The 16,298-nt window shown below is 38.9% G+C and overlaps 1 protein-coding gene across 1 annotated transcript; it reads right to left on the bottom strand.

The window, feature by feature from the left end:
* Window positions 1–6,566: 6,566 nt before the first annotated feature.
* On the bottom strand, window positions 6,567–14,158 carry LOC133653890 (amphoterin-induced protein 3-like). Its single transcript, XM_062053706.1, has 2 exons — window positions 13,731–14,158; window positions 6,567–13,480 (listed from the first exon to the last, which is right to left on the bottom strand). The coding sequence occupies exon 2, from the start codon at window positions 13,432–13,434 to the stop codon at window positions 12,067–12,069; it is 1,368 nt and encodes a 455-aa protein (XP_061909690.1). The 5' UTR covers window positions 13,435–13,480; window positions 13,731–14,158; the 3' UTR covers window positions 6,567–12,066.
* Between the last annotated feature and the right edge of the window lie 2,140 nt (window positions 14,159–16,298).

Raw genomic sequence — 16,298 nt, 5'->3', positions numbered from 1 at the left:
ATGTAACTGTTGGCGCAACAATGCATTCTCCTGTTCTAATGCATTAATTCGTTCTTTGAACATATTAAATTCTTATCCATATCTTTTCATTTTATTTCATCCCAATTAAAGTTTCATGCTCAAACAGGCTTTCTCTCTTATTAGGAAAGTGTATGGTTTCTCTGCACATTTTGTCAGGTTCCACTGTTGACACAACTCTGGTCATGATTTATATTGTGACCCTTTAGCCAAACTGCTTGTTGGAAACTAATGAGCCTTGTATAAAATCAGAATATAAAATAGTCAAAACCAGACACTGAACTGGCTCTAACAGTGCTTGTGCATTTCTGTGTCCTCATTAACGGGCTAAATCTAAAATGTCATGTAATAAAAAATGACTCAAGAATCATACTTCTGTTGCACAAGTTAATTAGCATGTGGGTGTTGGTAAGTTGTTTGTTAGTTGTTAATGAAGTTTGCTTTGCCTATTGTTGTTTTGACTTGTGAATATTTCTGTTTTTTGTGCCAAATTATACCTGTATATATGCACACCAGATGTCACCAATACTGAGTCAACATTATTCTTCTGGAAAAGGAGACTTTCGAGATGTGCATCAAATTGTCTGTGCTTACAAGTCTTCTCTATTTTGTAAATTAATGTTTAGTTTCATTAAATCAGAGATAGCAGCCTTTGTGCACTGTGCCTTTTTTCAGTATGTCTCACTTGTTTCGCTGTTCTTTCCCAGTATATAACTTGTTCTTCCGTGTCACTAGCTTTGCTTTCGTCTGTTTCTCCATTTACAGTTACCATGTTTCGCATTCGATTTGATTGGTTGAGTAATATCGTGTGGTAGGGCTTAACTTAGGCAAGTTGGTCAGAGGATTTCCTGATCTGGTCAACCAGTTCCGTAAAGTCTATAAAAGCTACACTGGTCAAAACAGAACTTAAAATACTGAAATAGGTTATTTACTATGGGTCTAGGTTCGTATAGGATGGGGTTTAGGTCGGACCGCGGTCTGCCAGCTAATGATCTCTGCTATAGATCTTTTTAATTTGTTTTTTGATTTTCTTATTCTTAAAGCAATCCGATCCTACATTTCCAAGTTTTCAAACATATCTGTTTTTTTTAAAATGTACTCTTGTTCTACAAGATGTAGAAAGGCCATATCATCCTAAATCTTCTGAACAAGAATGTCACAAGATTTCCTTGAGATCTTTTGATAAAACTATGTTAAAGGCCTACTGAAATGAGATTTTCTTATTTAAACGAGGATAGCAGATTCATTCTATGTGTCATACTTGATCATTTCGCGATATTGCCATATTTTTGCTGAAAGGATTTAGTAGAGAACATCGACGATAATGTTCACAACTTTTGGTCGCTGATAAAAAAAGCCTTGCCTGTACTGGAAGTAGCGTGACGTCACAGGTTGTGGAGCTCCTCACATCTGCACATTGTTTACAATCATGGCCACAAGCAGCGAGAGCGATTCGGACCGAGAAAGCGACGATTACCCCATTAATTTGAGCGAGGATGAAAGATTTGTGGATGAGGAAAGTGAGAGTGAAGGACTAGAGGGCAGTGGAAGCGATTCAGATAGGGAAGATGCTGTGAGAGGCGGGTGGAACCTGATATTCAGCTGGGAATGACTAAAACAGTAAATAAACACAAGACATATATATACTCTATTAGCCACAACACAAGCAGGCTTATATTTAATATGCCACAAATTAATCCCGCATAACAAACACCTCCCCCCTCCCGTCCATATAACCCACCAATACAAATCAAACACCCGCACAACACACTCAATCCCACAGCCCAAAGTACTGTTCACCTCCGCAAAGTTCATACAGCACATATATTTCCCCAAAGTTACGTACGTGACATGCACATAGCGGCACGCACGTACGGGCAAGCGATCAAATGTTTGGAAGCTGCAGCTGCGTACTCACGGTACCGCGTATCCAACTCAAAGTACTCCTGGTAAGAGTCTCTGTTGTCCCATCTCCACAAGCATTCGTATCCAACTCAAAGTCCTCCTGGTAAGAGTCTCTGTTGTCCCAGTTCTCCACAGGCCAATGGTAAAGCTTGACTGTCATCGTTCGGGAATGTAAACAATGAAACACCGGCTACGTGTTTGTGTTGCTGCAGCCGGCCGCTAATACACCGCTTCCCACCTACAGCTTTCTTCTTTGCTATCTTCTTTGTTCATTAAAAAAATTGCAAAAGATTCACCAACACAGATGTCCAGAATACTGTGGAATTTTGCGTTGAAAACAGACGACTTAATAGCTGGCCACAATGGTGTCCCAAAATGTCCGCTACAATCCGTGACGTCATGCGCAAACGTCATCATATCGAGACGTTTTCAGCAGGATATTTCGCGGGAAATTTAAAATTGCACTTTACTAATCTAACCCGGCCGTATTGGCATGTGTTGCAATGTTAAGATTTCATCATTGATATATAAACTATCAGACTGCGTGGTCGGTAGTAGTGGGTTTCAGTAGGCCTCTAAGCACCACTACTTTGTCACAACTGTCTACTTAATGTCACGGCCAGGGCGCATTCCAATGCGCCCTGGCCTCTCGACACCTCTCTCTCGCCCTGGATCATCTGCCTGCCCCACGGACTTCCGTGTTCTTTCGCTCTCTACAACATTTGGTAACACACACCTCAGCTAACTACACACATAGCCTCACACACACACACACACTCTTGGGTTTTGACACTCTCCATTTCCTCAGTGTAGTTTATTAGTTAGTATTGTTTATTATTATTATATACATAATAAATTATTGAACATTACTTCCCCTGGTGTCTGTTGCCGTCATCTCCCCTTAGTCAAACCACAACACTTAATCTGACTATAAATTTGTAGATAGTGGTCAATCCTAAAATATTGAAAAAATGCACTTTGTGGCCCACACTAGGATCATACCTCTCTCAGAGGACAAAAGTTAAGGGCGTAGTTTGAGATAAAGTTTGGGCGCAATGACAGTGTTTCCCTGTATTGCTCCAGTCTTATAGTAAAGTCTTGTAATAAAGAAATGTTTGGAAACAGCAATGGTGTGTTTCTTCAAAGTACCACATTGGTGACTCTAATTTGACCACGCAGCCTTTAATTTGTGTATAATTACAAACCATCATCCTGTCTCAGCATGGTATGTCATTTCAGTGGTAGTTCGATTTTGTCAGCATTGTACTGTGATCTGGAAGTGCAAAACATTTGAACATTTCTTAAACCGTAAAAGGAAGGTCTCAAAATCCCAGATTGAAATCAAAATCAGCCAAACACTTTGTTCATGTCCGCAGAGCCCGAATGAGGAAGTAAAGATTCAGCAGCTGTGGACAAAATGATTGGCTAATTGAGCTGTCAACCAATGATTTAGGACATTCCCTTTCCGGTCGCTGAAATTGTAGGTTGTTTCATCTTTTGTTTTTGGGTTTTCTGAAATTGCCAAGTGTTTAATTTTTTTCTCAGATTGTAAAATATTTTATCCTCTGATTTTTTTGTTTTCTGTAATTGTAATTTTTTTCATGAATTGTTAAAGTGTTTGCACTTTCAGGCCACCGTACTATTGGTCTTTTTAAAGTCCTTCGTGTTAACTGGTTGGTGGAGTGAGGAACAGACATTCTCCGCCTCTGGTGGCCTCATAACCCAAGTAAATTAGAATGAAATGAAAGCATTAGTGCGTTTGGTGTATTTATTGTGTACGTAGCTGTCTCGTGCCTGGAAAATGTGCAGAACTATGCCACAGCTGGATGCTTCTACTCCTGCCTGATGACAGTTGTGACAGTCCAGTAATTGCACCAGTTGACAGTCAAGTCAATCCTCCTTTTGCCGGAGAAATGTAACTTGTTAGGAGTAAAAAAAAAAACATTTCACTTTTAAATAGAATTATGGAGACATGTATTTTCATTCTCTTTGAAAACAAGCAAACAGCAAAAGTTTTAGCTGTTCAGCATCATTTGCAGGGTTTGAAACCTGCAAATTTTAGGATAGATTAATCCAGATTATTTTGGGATCAAAAACTCCAAATGCAAATGAAGACATATATATATAGTCGCAACAAGCAATGCTACAATAAAGCATCATTATAAATAAAAGTAAGTAAAGTTTAATCCAGTTGGTAGAATTTCCTCTGGATACCAGGCAACAAATAGTAATCCTATATAAATGATAAATGGGTTATACTTGTATAGTGAAGTGAAGTGAAGTGAATTATATTTATATAGCGCTTTTCTCTAGTGACTCAAAGCGCTTTACATAGTGAAAACCCAATATCTAAGTTACATTTAAACCAGTGTGGGTGGCACTGGGAGCAGGTGGGTAAAGTGTCTTGCCCAAGGACACAACGGCAGTGACTAGGATGGCGGAAGCGGGGATCGAACCTGCAACCCTCAGGTTGATGGCACGGCCACTCTACCAACCGAGCTATACCGCCCCTAGTATAGCGCTTTTCTACCTTCAAGGTACTCAAAGCGCTTTGACAGTATTTCCACATTCACCCATTCACACACACATTCACACACTGATGGTGGGAGCTGCCATGCAAGGCGCTAACCAGCAGCCATCAGGAGCAAGGGTGAAGTGTCTTGCCCAAGGACACAACGGACGTGACTTCGGATGGTAGAAGGTGGGGATTGAACCCCAGTAACAAGCAACCCTCCGATTTCTGGCACGGCCACTCTACCAACTTCGCCACGCCGTCCCCATACATAAGAACAAACCACAAAACTGGTATCGTAATATTTTAAGGATTATTGCTGTTTATCTGTGAAATCAAAATTAGATAAGAATAAAACTTGGTTTGACATTCCCACTTCTGACCTTGACGTTAGAGCTAATTCTGTTCGCATAGGATAAGAATCAACAGAGTTTTTGGAAAGACAATAAAATGTTGCAAGGAGAATCAACTGGCATTGAAAGCAGTTTGTTTAAAAACACAGAGTAAAAGAACAATGGAAAAGCTGGAAAGGTTATTTCATTGTCTGCACATTAACAAACGTTGTCTGCACATTAGAAATATTTTGTTTACATTCTGATGTGCGGATTTTCCGAAAAATGTCACAAAAGCATCCTTGGAAAAATACCAACTGCTGTGAACATTTCTATTTAAGTATTCAAGGTAACTTGTCTTTTGTTTTGTATCTTGTAAGAGAGAAAACAGGTATACATGAACTTGGTATGCAATTAATATTTTAGTAATTGAATAATTTATTGATCAGTTTGTTCGAGTAATAGGATAAAACACTATATAGCCTAAATAAGGAAACTCCTCAAAATAAACAAAGATTTTTCTGCTTGCCATAACCGTCATTCTTTTTTCGAGTGAATGCACATCATCAACTTTGAAATTTCCCTTTTAACATGTGTGCATAGATAAAAATAAAACATCTTTGCCACACAGATCACGGCACCCACACACCAACGCTCATGCTCTGTGCAAAAAACAGAATACACAATGTAAGCTTTTTTCTAATCAAACGAATCGATTTAATTGATTAATTGTTGCAGCCCTAACAGTAAGTGAGTAAGAGTAAGAGTGATTTAAGCAAGGTGATTCCCATCAGCACATAAAGAAGGGGCGTGGACATAGATGTGGTTTCTTTTGTTAAAGGAAACATTTTGTTTTTTAAAGAAACGTGTCGACATTTGCTCAGCTATTTGTCCACCTGAATACAGGAAATTATCATTTGCAAAGGCCATTATCGGTTATCGTTAGACACTACAGTACGTATCAGCAGCTCTAACTGTGTCTTTTATTTTCTAAAGCACAACATTACAATACCGTCAACAAAACGTTACATGTTGCTTGCACATAACAAACCTTTCCGTTACATTACCCAGTATGAAAATACATTTTTAAAACAAAAAATTGAGAAATGTACAATACCACATGCTATTGTCTTCCTATGAGAACTCATAAGGAGAGTGTGATGAAAAGTATTTACATAATGACAGTTATTTTAGAGTGCCACTATATTAAATCCAGTAAGAAGCTTTTTGTGCACTCTGCAAAGTTATCTACAACTTGACTCAACTGTGGTATTCTAATCTCTTTCTATTCCCCTTTTTTGTTATAATGTGAGCGTCAGCAAAGTAGCTGTCACAAGGTTAAAATTAAATGTTGTGTGCTGCCTCATGCTGCCTCCACAGAGGTTGATCACCCGTCCATTTACACTTTGTCTAACAGATAACATTGCTTACATGACATCCTTTGGGTTCAAATGCATCTGTTAATCAGGAACAATAAATCCCAAGCCAGCTGTGTGTGCTGTGTTACAGAGCGGAGGCAGATTAGAGGGATTTAAGGACAATGAAACATAGCACCTGGTTTTGATTCGCATGTTATCCTACTACAAACTTACCCCAACTCATCATGCAATGGTTTGTGGAACACTGTCAAACACATTACATAATGTGTCCACAATGCTGCATATAATATGAAACATAGCCTACCAAACTATGGGGATAACAATTCATGATGAGTCTTCATTTTTTAAACAATTTAAGAAATCACTTAGAAATAATTTTGAAATCACTTGAATTGAAACCACTTTATTTAACAAGGGACATTGCTAAATGCTTTTCAAAATGGCAGCGAGAGAACAGACAGTGGACTAAAAATAAGAACACATTGAAAACCTTCATACAAATGAAATAGGCTATCTGCCATTAGGATTCACCAAACTGTTTGTTAATGTCACATGTTGATCAATCTTGTGAAGAATGGTTTTTAATGCTGTCAAGCCTGTATGTGTAATAAAGAAGTTCAAAAACTGAATAAAATACAGTAAATACAAAAAGAAAAAATCTTAAATAATCAGAATAGAGTGTGAAATAAGAGAATAATGTTTAAATATTACATGAATAAAGTTTGAATTGTACAACTAAGTTACAGTAATATTTTAACATTTGAAGAGGTTCTATTATGCAAAACCAACTTTCCTTACCTGTTGCTACCTGTTTTTGTGTATTTGGGATCCCCATAAGTCTCAACATTTTTTAATCAAACCTTTGAGGCAAGGCGGAGATATTTATAAAACAATCTTGCCTTCTCTCAGACTTGCTCCAAACAAGCCATTTGGAATTTGAGACTTTAGTGACATTATTTTCCTTCGTTACTTCAGCGGATATCTACATACAGTATATGGTATATGTCTACCCGAAGAGCTTTGCCCAAGTCCGCTATTTTTATTCAGTTGTAGTCCAAGCGTTCCTCATTTTTTCTATCCTCTTGTTGTTTTGTTGTTTCTAACTTGTGTTCTGGCTCGTACGTGCACAGGCACCCTCCGCTGTTGCCATTTCTAATACAAAGTAGCGCATGGTAGTGATGTGTGGATTGATACTGAAATATCAATAACACTGATACCAGATTTGTATGCTTTAATATGGATTCTCAAATCAAAATATCGCTAATTTTGATACTTTAGTTATTTGAGATAATGTACATCATTGACAGGAACACAGTGTAAAGAAACTAAACGCAAGTGGTACTACTTTTTCTTCCCCCTAGGTAAGTACGGAGTACGTGCTCAGTCATTCAGTCTGTCATTTGTTTATTTGAAAAAAAATGACCGGCAAATAAAATGAGTCACTCAGTATTATAAAACGGCAAGTGTATGTATATTTTTATGGTAGGCAATTTGGAGACACTACATACAGAGTTGAATATAAATAACATTCAATGCAGGGTAATGCCATTATTTGTCTCTCCCTGTGATTTTTTATCGGTTAAAGATGATTCCCTAAGAGTATTTACACTTGAAACACACTACTTTTTAAATGTTACCAGACACATCAGGTATAATAGCACAAAGTATCAGTGTTGGATCGGTATTGCTGATAGCAGCCTCAAATATACTCAGTATTGAATCGGAAAGAAAATCAATCAATCAATCAATCAATGTTTATTTATATAGCCCTAAATCACAAGTGTCTCAAAGGGCTGCACAAGCCATAACGACATCCTCGGTACAGAGCCCACATACGGGCAAGGAAAAACTCACCCCAGTAATAAATCAGTGGTATCGCACACCACTAGCGTATAGCTCTAACTTATATCGGTCAGTAGACTCGATATGGAAATGCTAAAAACTACAACATGACTGACTAGCAACTTTAAGATGACCTGTAAAACGGAATCTATGTGAAAATCTTCACCAAAGAACCACCATCACATGTTATGTAGACCACAAGGAAGTGACTGAATTGCAGAAAAAAAAAATCATATATAATGATCCATTTAAGAAAAAAACTTTGTGTGAGAATTACGCGTTTTAAAAGTACAACTTTAATTCCATGATAATTTTTAAATGTAACATCACCGCTTTTTTCCAAAATATTTTTACTTCATTCTGACACTTGATGCTAATGCCAATTTAGTTTATTTTCAATGTGACTGTAATACTTCTTAGTCCCTTTCAAATTGACTCTTCCAACCCAAATGTGTCAAATATTTGATAAGTAATAAATGTCAATCCCCCACATTCCATTGGCATTAGCACAAAATACAGATCAAACACTCACTGAGCAAAAAATGACTGGACTTGACAATTGCTTGCTTAATATTGTGCACATGCTTGAATGTGTGTGCAATGTGTTGTAGCAGCTGTAAATAAAACACTGTTACTCGCTGGTGCGTATCAAATATAATTGTATACAACACTGACTTTTCTCAGGCCCTAAATCACTGAACCTTAACTGTGGCTGGCAGGCAACTCATGGACAGATTGAGATGAAATAAGAGTTGTTTATCTTTTGTAATTCTAACTGTAAATTGAGCATCTCCCTGGTAATATGCTGCATGAACTGTTTATGTAAATAACTTGTTTTTATCACTCACATAGTTATTGCCTCCAATTTTTACCTGCATCAGATAATTGCTGATAACACATGACGCTTGTTTATTATGAATGCAAAACAATTGTACTATTGCATACATGCATATCAATATGGCTCCATTGTCCTATAGCAGAAACAAACAGATTGGATTTGAGTAGAGCCATATTGTTTAGATTTTATCAGACAAACTCATCACAAGGGATTGTTGATTGATTTTAAAATCACTACTTGTTTTAATCAGTGAACTTTCTTGTAGGCTGTAAAATGGTATGGACATTAAAGAAGGCCAATATTGACCAAGGTTTTGAAAAAATAAAGCCGCTCCTGTACCGCCATGCTTCTCTTTCATGAGCCTCGCTGAATGAATTCTCTTTGACATTACATCAAGGATTAGAAAACGTCTAATCTCATTGATTCTGGACGCACTGCTTGCTTTCAGGTTAAACCGTAGGATAATAAACATTATAGATGCTTGGACTAAAATAAGTGATTGGTTTGTTTTGACTGTGATTTCACACCAGCTCCATTTGGTCTTTCATGACTTTGACTTTATTTTCTTATGGAGCACATTTGTGTTCTGTCAATGCAGTGCTTGCAAATGGCTTCATAGCGTCTTTCATCCCCTCATATGTACCTGCATATAAAGAGCAATTTCTACAAAAAATGTCAACAAGCTTTGTGTGAGAGTTCCTTAAAATATTATTCAATTCTCTACACGTTATGTATGTTTCACAGTGTGTTGTTGTCTTTGCTTTCCAATTGCTTTTTTGTTTGGTTTGGTGACTTGTCGTATAAGCATGAGCAAACATGGATCTTGTTTTTATCTGTAGCCACATTTATCCAACAGGTGGGACATGTATTGTTTGTCAGGTCAATTACAGCGACATCAGTGTTGCCATATGGGAAATTACAAATTGTTGTGCCACAAGCTTAAGTGTATTGTATCTTACGAAAACTATTGTACATATCCAATTTGGCGTTACTCAGGACCATCTGCTATACCAAAAAAATACAATAAAACATTATCATTAACCCTGTACAGTATAGCATATCTTGTAATGTAGATTTACCTTTAAATGAGAACTGTATTTTTTGGGAATGTTCCCTATCATTCACAATCTCTATGTAACACAAGAACAAGTGTATTTCTTATTTTTATGCATTCTAACAATGGCTAACAATGAAGCTAACGGATTGCGCCCATAAAGCCCTCTAAAAAACACCCAAAAACCGCCAACAATACTCCATTTATGTGTCCTGACCTGCTTATTAACCAAGTATAAGCAATAGTGTTATTATAAGCACTAATGCAGAAGAACTACTTTCAGTGGCACCGCGATTACAGGTAGGCAACTATCTTATGCAGCTATTGACATACTAAACCGGTGAGCTGCTGCATCCCCTCTGAGTTGGTAAACGATTGAAAGTTTGTGCTGCATTATAGATCATATGTTTCACTTGTATTGTAAAAGGGTTGAGGCCATAAACCGAGAAGTTGGTCAACTTTGACAACTAACTACGACCCTGAGATCGCGAGAAAGATACACAGACGCTCGTTTGCGCCCATCTTTTTTTGTTTTGTTTTATCTGTGTGGGGATTATGATTAATTCTTCATCCAAACAGGAAGATATAAACTTCCATCCATCCATTTTGTATCGCTTGTACCTCTTGCAATAGTCAAAATCCGGTAGACATAGTACAGTAAGTGATTGTTTAATTATGTTCCTAGTTTGTATCCTGTTCCGGGCGAGAACCATGGACTCGGACTTAGAAGTGCTGATTTTCTTCCCAGTCGTTTCACACTCTGCTGCGAACCGATCCAGTTAGAGCTGAAGATCCTGGCCAGATAAAGCCAGCAGTACCATACATCTGCAAAAAGCAGAGACCTAAAACCTACAGTCACCAAACTGGATCCCCTTAACGCCCTGACTGTGCCTAGAAATTCTGTCCATAAAAGCTGTAAACAGAATTGGTGACAAAGGGCAGCCAGGGCGAAGTCCAACCCTGACTAGAAATGGGTCCGACTTACTGCCAGCAATGCGGACCAAGCTCTGACACTGATCATGCAGGGAGTGGACCGCCATACTCTTTGAGCACCCTCCACAGGACTTCCCGAGGGACACGGTCGAATACTTTCTCCAAGCCCACAAAACACATGGAGCCTGTTACTACATTACATATACAGCGTTTATGTAAAATGTTTTTGAATGTTTTTAGAGTGCTTTATAGGTGGAATGGAGCAAATCCCTTAGGCTCCATTGTTAGCTGACTTTTGCTTGTGTTTATTTACGAATTAGAATGCATAAAATAAATATATAAAAACATATGTGTTATTGTCTTACATAAGAATTGTGAATAATTGGCACAATTCCAAAAACGTGCAGTTCCCCTTTAGATACAATCAGAGCACTGTTGGAAAACATTTTTTTTTTAGGTAAGAGTGCTCCAATAATCTGTATAGGGGTACATGAGAAAATTGACAAACTCACTTGCAGTGCCGAATGTATCCGGTTTGTTTGCTAATAGTCATATATGTAAAGGGTAAAATTAACTTCCATTATGTGATATTTGAAATTATTAATCATAAACCTTTTAGAGGGTGATGTTATTATACACATTCGCTATTTGCACCATGTCTGGCAACGCTGAGAAACATACGTTTTTGTTCAAGACAGAAACTACTCATAATAATGATATACGGTAATATAAATATTGCTTTGTCATTCTGCTTGTGATGTGATTGTACAGTACTTATCTCTAGCAATCAATCAATCAATCAATCAATCAAAGTTTACTTATATAGCCCTAAATCACGAGTGTCTCAAAGAGCTGCACAAGCCACAACGACATCCTCGGCTATACCAGAATATACAAAAAAAAACATTGACAGTATGACATTGTGCATACAGGCTGATTGCCAACCAATACACTTTATAACACCATTCCAATCATGAAAACATTACTTTTAATGTTGTTAAAACTTCCCATTATTGATGTCCAGTCTTAATGGTCCACCATGTGACTTTAGGAGGGAATAATGTGTAGAGTACATTGTGAAACTCTCATTGGACCACTTTAGAGAAGGAAAGTATATTTGGAGCAGAATATGTCTAGCAAAGGAAGATGATGTCCAACAAGTGAATCCAAACACTTATGTAAACCGATTAACTCTAATTCCTGGGAAAGCAAGGGCATTTAGTTTTTTATTTTCCCCATCAATTTTGAGATTTCTATTCAAGTCCTTGCTCACTCAACATTGGCTGCAGAAATGCCACATGCTTATTTTTGTGGATTTTCTGCTGGTCTCCTGTACAGGGAGAGAAAACTGAAGTTAAGTTGCCAGGATCATATGCTGCGGCAGAAATGACTGGAGGCTTGGGCTGTTTACAGCAGCTACATCGACATGGTGTTGAGTAGAGGTATATGAGGATGAGGACCATGGTCACCACACAGCCAAGCAGTGTTGTGTAACCTGTGTTGAATGGCTCTGCTACAGGGAAGAGCACCGTCACATTTATTTCTCTCGTTGCATTCAGTGCCTGCATAATATCCATTGCTGTACACACATACAGGCCTGAGTCATTGACCTTGGCTGTGTGAATCTCCAAGGTACCATTAGCAAACATTCTCATTGCAGTGTCATTGATGTTGTACTGGGTGATGACGCCCTGTTTGGGAGAGAGCCAAGTAAATGAGAGATTGGTGCTGCTCAGGGATGTTTGGCAATCCAGTTTCACCCTTTGTCCCTCTGAAACAAACACCTTGGAGAGGAGCACAGTCATGGGTTGCGAGACAGCTTTTTCCACGCTGCAGTTGTTGAAAAAACGAGTGTGTCGCAGAAACTGGATAGAGGCTCGGGGGTCTCCATAGATGCTGCAAGTGTGCTCTTCCATGAAATCTCTCAGCGTGTCAAACCCTCTAAGATCCCAGTGCCAGAACACACTGTACATGGAGCAGTCACAAATAAAAGAGTTGTTATGGAGAAAGAGCCCACGCTGCACTAAACCCGGCAATGCTTTTACATCCTCCCATGGCAGACGTGTTATATGGTTGGATGAGAGGTCCAGCATGGTCAGAAAAGGTTGGCTGTGGTCTTGGATGGAGAAGAATGGGAAGTTTGTGAGCTGGTTGAGGCTGAAGTAAGCTTTTTTCAAACTGCTCAAACTGCTTAATGTGCCAGGTTCCACCTGTGTGATTTTATTGTTAAAAAGAATAAGCTCCTCCAGCCTCCACAGTCCATGGAAGTAGTGCTGCTCCACCACTTTGAGCTTGTTGGAAGACAAGTCAAGATATCTTATGCTTGAGGCATTTTCAAAAACCCCATAAATTAAGCCAGTCAGCTGGTTGTGGGCCATTCGGAGTGTTTCCAGCCTGGACATCCTGCTGAAGCTGCCAGCACGCAGCCAGGAGAAATGATTGTGGTTGAGATCTAGTGTGATGGAGAACGTGGGCAGCAACTTGGGGAGCTTAGTGAGACCACTGGAGCTGCAGCTCACTGTGTCAGATGTGCAGAGACACATGGACGGGCATGTCTCCTCTGTAGAGTGGAGGAGACAGAGAAGCACCAGGATAGGAATGGGATTTGCCATGCAGATCATTTTTGTAGAAGTCAGCACGTATTAGGTTTCAATTTTTTCCAGCTATCTGTAGAGGGATTAGAATCATAGTATGCATATAATTTTCATAAAGCACATTCAAGCTTTTAATCTAAAATAAAAACAACATTTGGATACTGTGACAGGAGACATGTATATTTGATTCAAAATGGCAAAACCATCTATGAATAGTTCAAGACAAGTGTAGCAATTAGTCACATTTTGCTGATGCATTTTGTTGTTTTGGCAGCAGGGTAATTTCCTTCTTAGTGTAATACAAATGTTTTAAACCGATTTACCTTAAAGGAGGAGAAATCTTCTTTGTTGGTTCCAGATGACTCAAAGTTGATCATCATCCGCTGTCGCTTCCTGCAAAAAAAACTGATTCTCTTGATGGAGGGAAACCTATCAAAATGGGAAAAAGGTCATGCCCCCTTCTGAAAAGTGAGCAGTTTGTCCTTGCTTGATCCTTTACAAAATTGGGGAGGGGGGGAGGAAAGACCCCAAGAACCATGGACCCAAAATAAACTACCTATTGACATTAAATTCCAATTTACTACAGCTTTTTTTCTTTTATGAAGTCGTATCGCTTCAGTGAATGCCAACAAATTTTTTATCTGCTTCTCAGTGCCTCAATCCCGAGGCAGTCAAGGAACAATTTCATTGCTGTCGCCGGTGTCCTCAGCCAAGTTTAAGGTCCTCCTACTGGCTCTCTCCTGGTCCCAAACAAGAATGCTGCTCACCAAACATCCTGCAGTGCTTTGCGGTGTACAACAAACACACCAGCGCTCTCTTAATCTCCCACAATCCCCTCCTCCACCACCCAGTCTCATTTAGAGACCAGCCTTGTGTCTCCTTCCCTCGTCATTGAGTAATGATGCTGCTGTGGCGCGCCCTAACCTTGCTTCAAAAATATCAGCTTTCTTCCCACGCTATTAATATTCAGCTTCATAAAATTTTCAGTATTTTGCTTACTCACTGATAGCGTGAAACAGTTAAGAATTAATCTTGACTGTTACATGTTAACTTTTCATCAGTAATCCTTGAGGAATGAAACCTAAGCTCGCTCTACTTTTTTGGTTGTGTCTTTGATGAATTGTTAGGGTGGTGTAGATCAGTTTACCACCCCCATCATTTGTCAGTGCTTTGTTTACATTGATTGCTTTTCTCTGCGCCTCTTTACTGTCCTTTCTTGTCAAGCAGTTACCTGCCAGACACACACTGTAAATGTCTTATAGGGTGTATATTTTCCTTTCTTTCTGAGCCCCCTTGGACATCACTCTCTCTCCCTCGCCTCCACCGTGTGTTTGACGAGATATTTTCTGCCCATGCTGCTTGGTCATGGTGGTCCTGACAGCTCTGATTTCTGTCAGAGTGAATTATCTATGCCTTCTAGCATCCACCTCGTCAACGCTGTACCCTCCATTCTTCCACCAACCCTCCCATGCGTGCTAGTGCTGGGAGCTTTGACTGACTCCTGCTCACTCATTGAGCCTGTTTACCGCGGTATTCAGGCTTGCTGAATGGCGCTCACTGGCCAAACGGTGGGCAGATGAGAGCTGATGTGGATGTTGATGGGGAATGTTGAGTGATACAGTGTGATCAGTGTTGCTCCTTGTTTCAAGAACCGGATTAAGGCTACGAAAGCACATGTGGATGTATTTGTGTTGAAATAAACACACTATCATGTTTGGCATTGTGGCTTTTCACACAATCTTGTCCTCAGGCAAGTCACCAGCTTGGCTGTAACATGTAAGGAATGTTAACACCCACGTGTACATTGGAAATATTTTTGAAAATTATTCCTAGCACACTCTCTTGGAGGAACATTTTTTATTTCATCCCTAAAATGGCATCTAAGTATGATTTCTATTCGCCTGCAAATTGAACTTTGTCCCACAGTATCGATAACCGTACAGCTTTTCAAATATTCATGCGTCATTGATTGCTTCAATGTATTATATAACACTCCTGTTCACTGAATGTGTTTAACAAAATCCTCTCAAGGAATATAATCACATCAGATGTATGTGCTCATCTACATAAGCTGAACAATTTCATTGTTTGTTATTTTGCAGAAAACGCATATGCAGCTATATAGCTGTGTTTGTTTAGTGTGCTGGGAAATGTTTACCTCTTTCCATCTGATTCTTGTTTTGCTGTCTGTGCCTCAATATTTTCAGTGTTGACTTCTGCATTGTAAGGTATTCATCAATTTCCAATGCAGTCACCGGTCACTGTTTTCAGCATTTATTTCAATTAAACAATAATCAGAAAAAGTAATTAAATATAACACTGAAGGCATACATATTTATGTAGGATTGTGTTTTTGTGCTGATTACCTCCATGTATACAGTAATTGTTAGCATAAAGAAGGGGCATCCATTTTTTTTCCACTGAGGGCTGCATGCTGAAACATCTATTTACACCACATGGCATAAGGCCTTGACAGGACTTTTTTGGGAATTTTGCCTATCGTTTGCAGTTATGTAATGCATTCTAAATATTAAATACATGTAAATAAAGGTCCGCTTATAGTGGAGCCAGTGGGAGGTACTCTATTCCGCCCATAAAATCCAAAAAATAACAATTCAAAAAGTGGCAGCAAAACGCCATTTACATTTCGTGACTTAAATATCAACCAAGTGGTAGTGATATTTTTATTATAAGCGCTAACCCAGACAAACTATTTATAGCGGCAACGTGATCACTACCGTGTGTGTGCCTATGTTTACATCATCGAGTGGTCTGCTGCTTCCTCGCTTCCCTGCTCCTTGGAAGTTTATTGTAGATCATAAATCATGCATCTCACCTGGAAACTAGATGGCTAAGACTGTAATCCAACAAGTTGGAACATTTTGACAGCC

This window comes from Entelurus aequoreus, linkage group LG07 (genome assembly GCF_033978785.1).
Source record: "Entelurus aequoreus isolate RoL-2023_Sb linkage group LG07, RoL_Eaeq_v1.1, whole genome shotgun sequence".
Classification (NCBI taxonomy): domain Eukaryota; kingdom Metazoa; phylum Chordata; class Actinopteri; order Syngnathiformes; family Syngnathidae; genus Entelurus; species Entelurus aequoreus.
The sequence above is the reverse complement of the archived record's forward strand: the minus strand, read 5'-3'. Positions and strand labels throughout refer to the sequence as shown.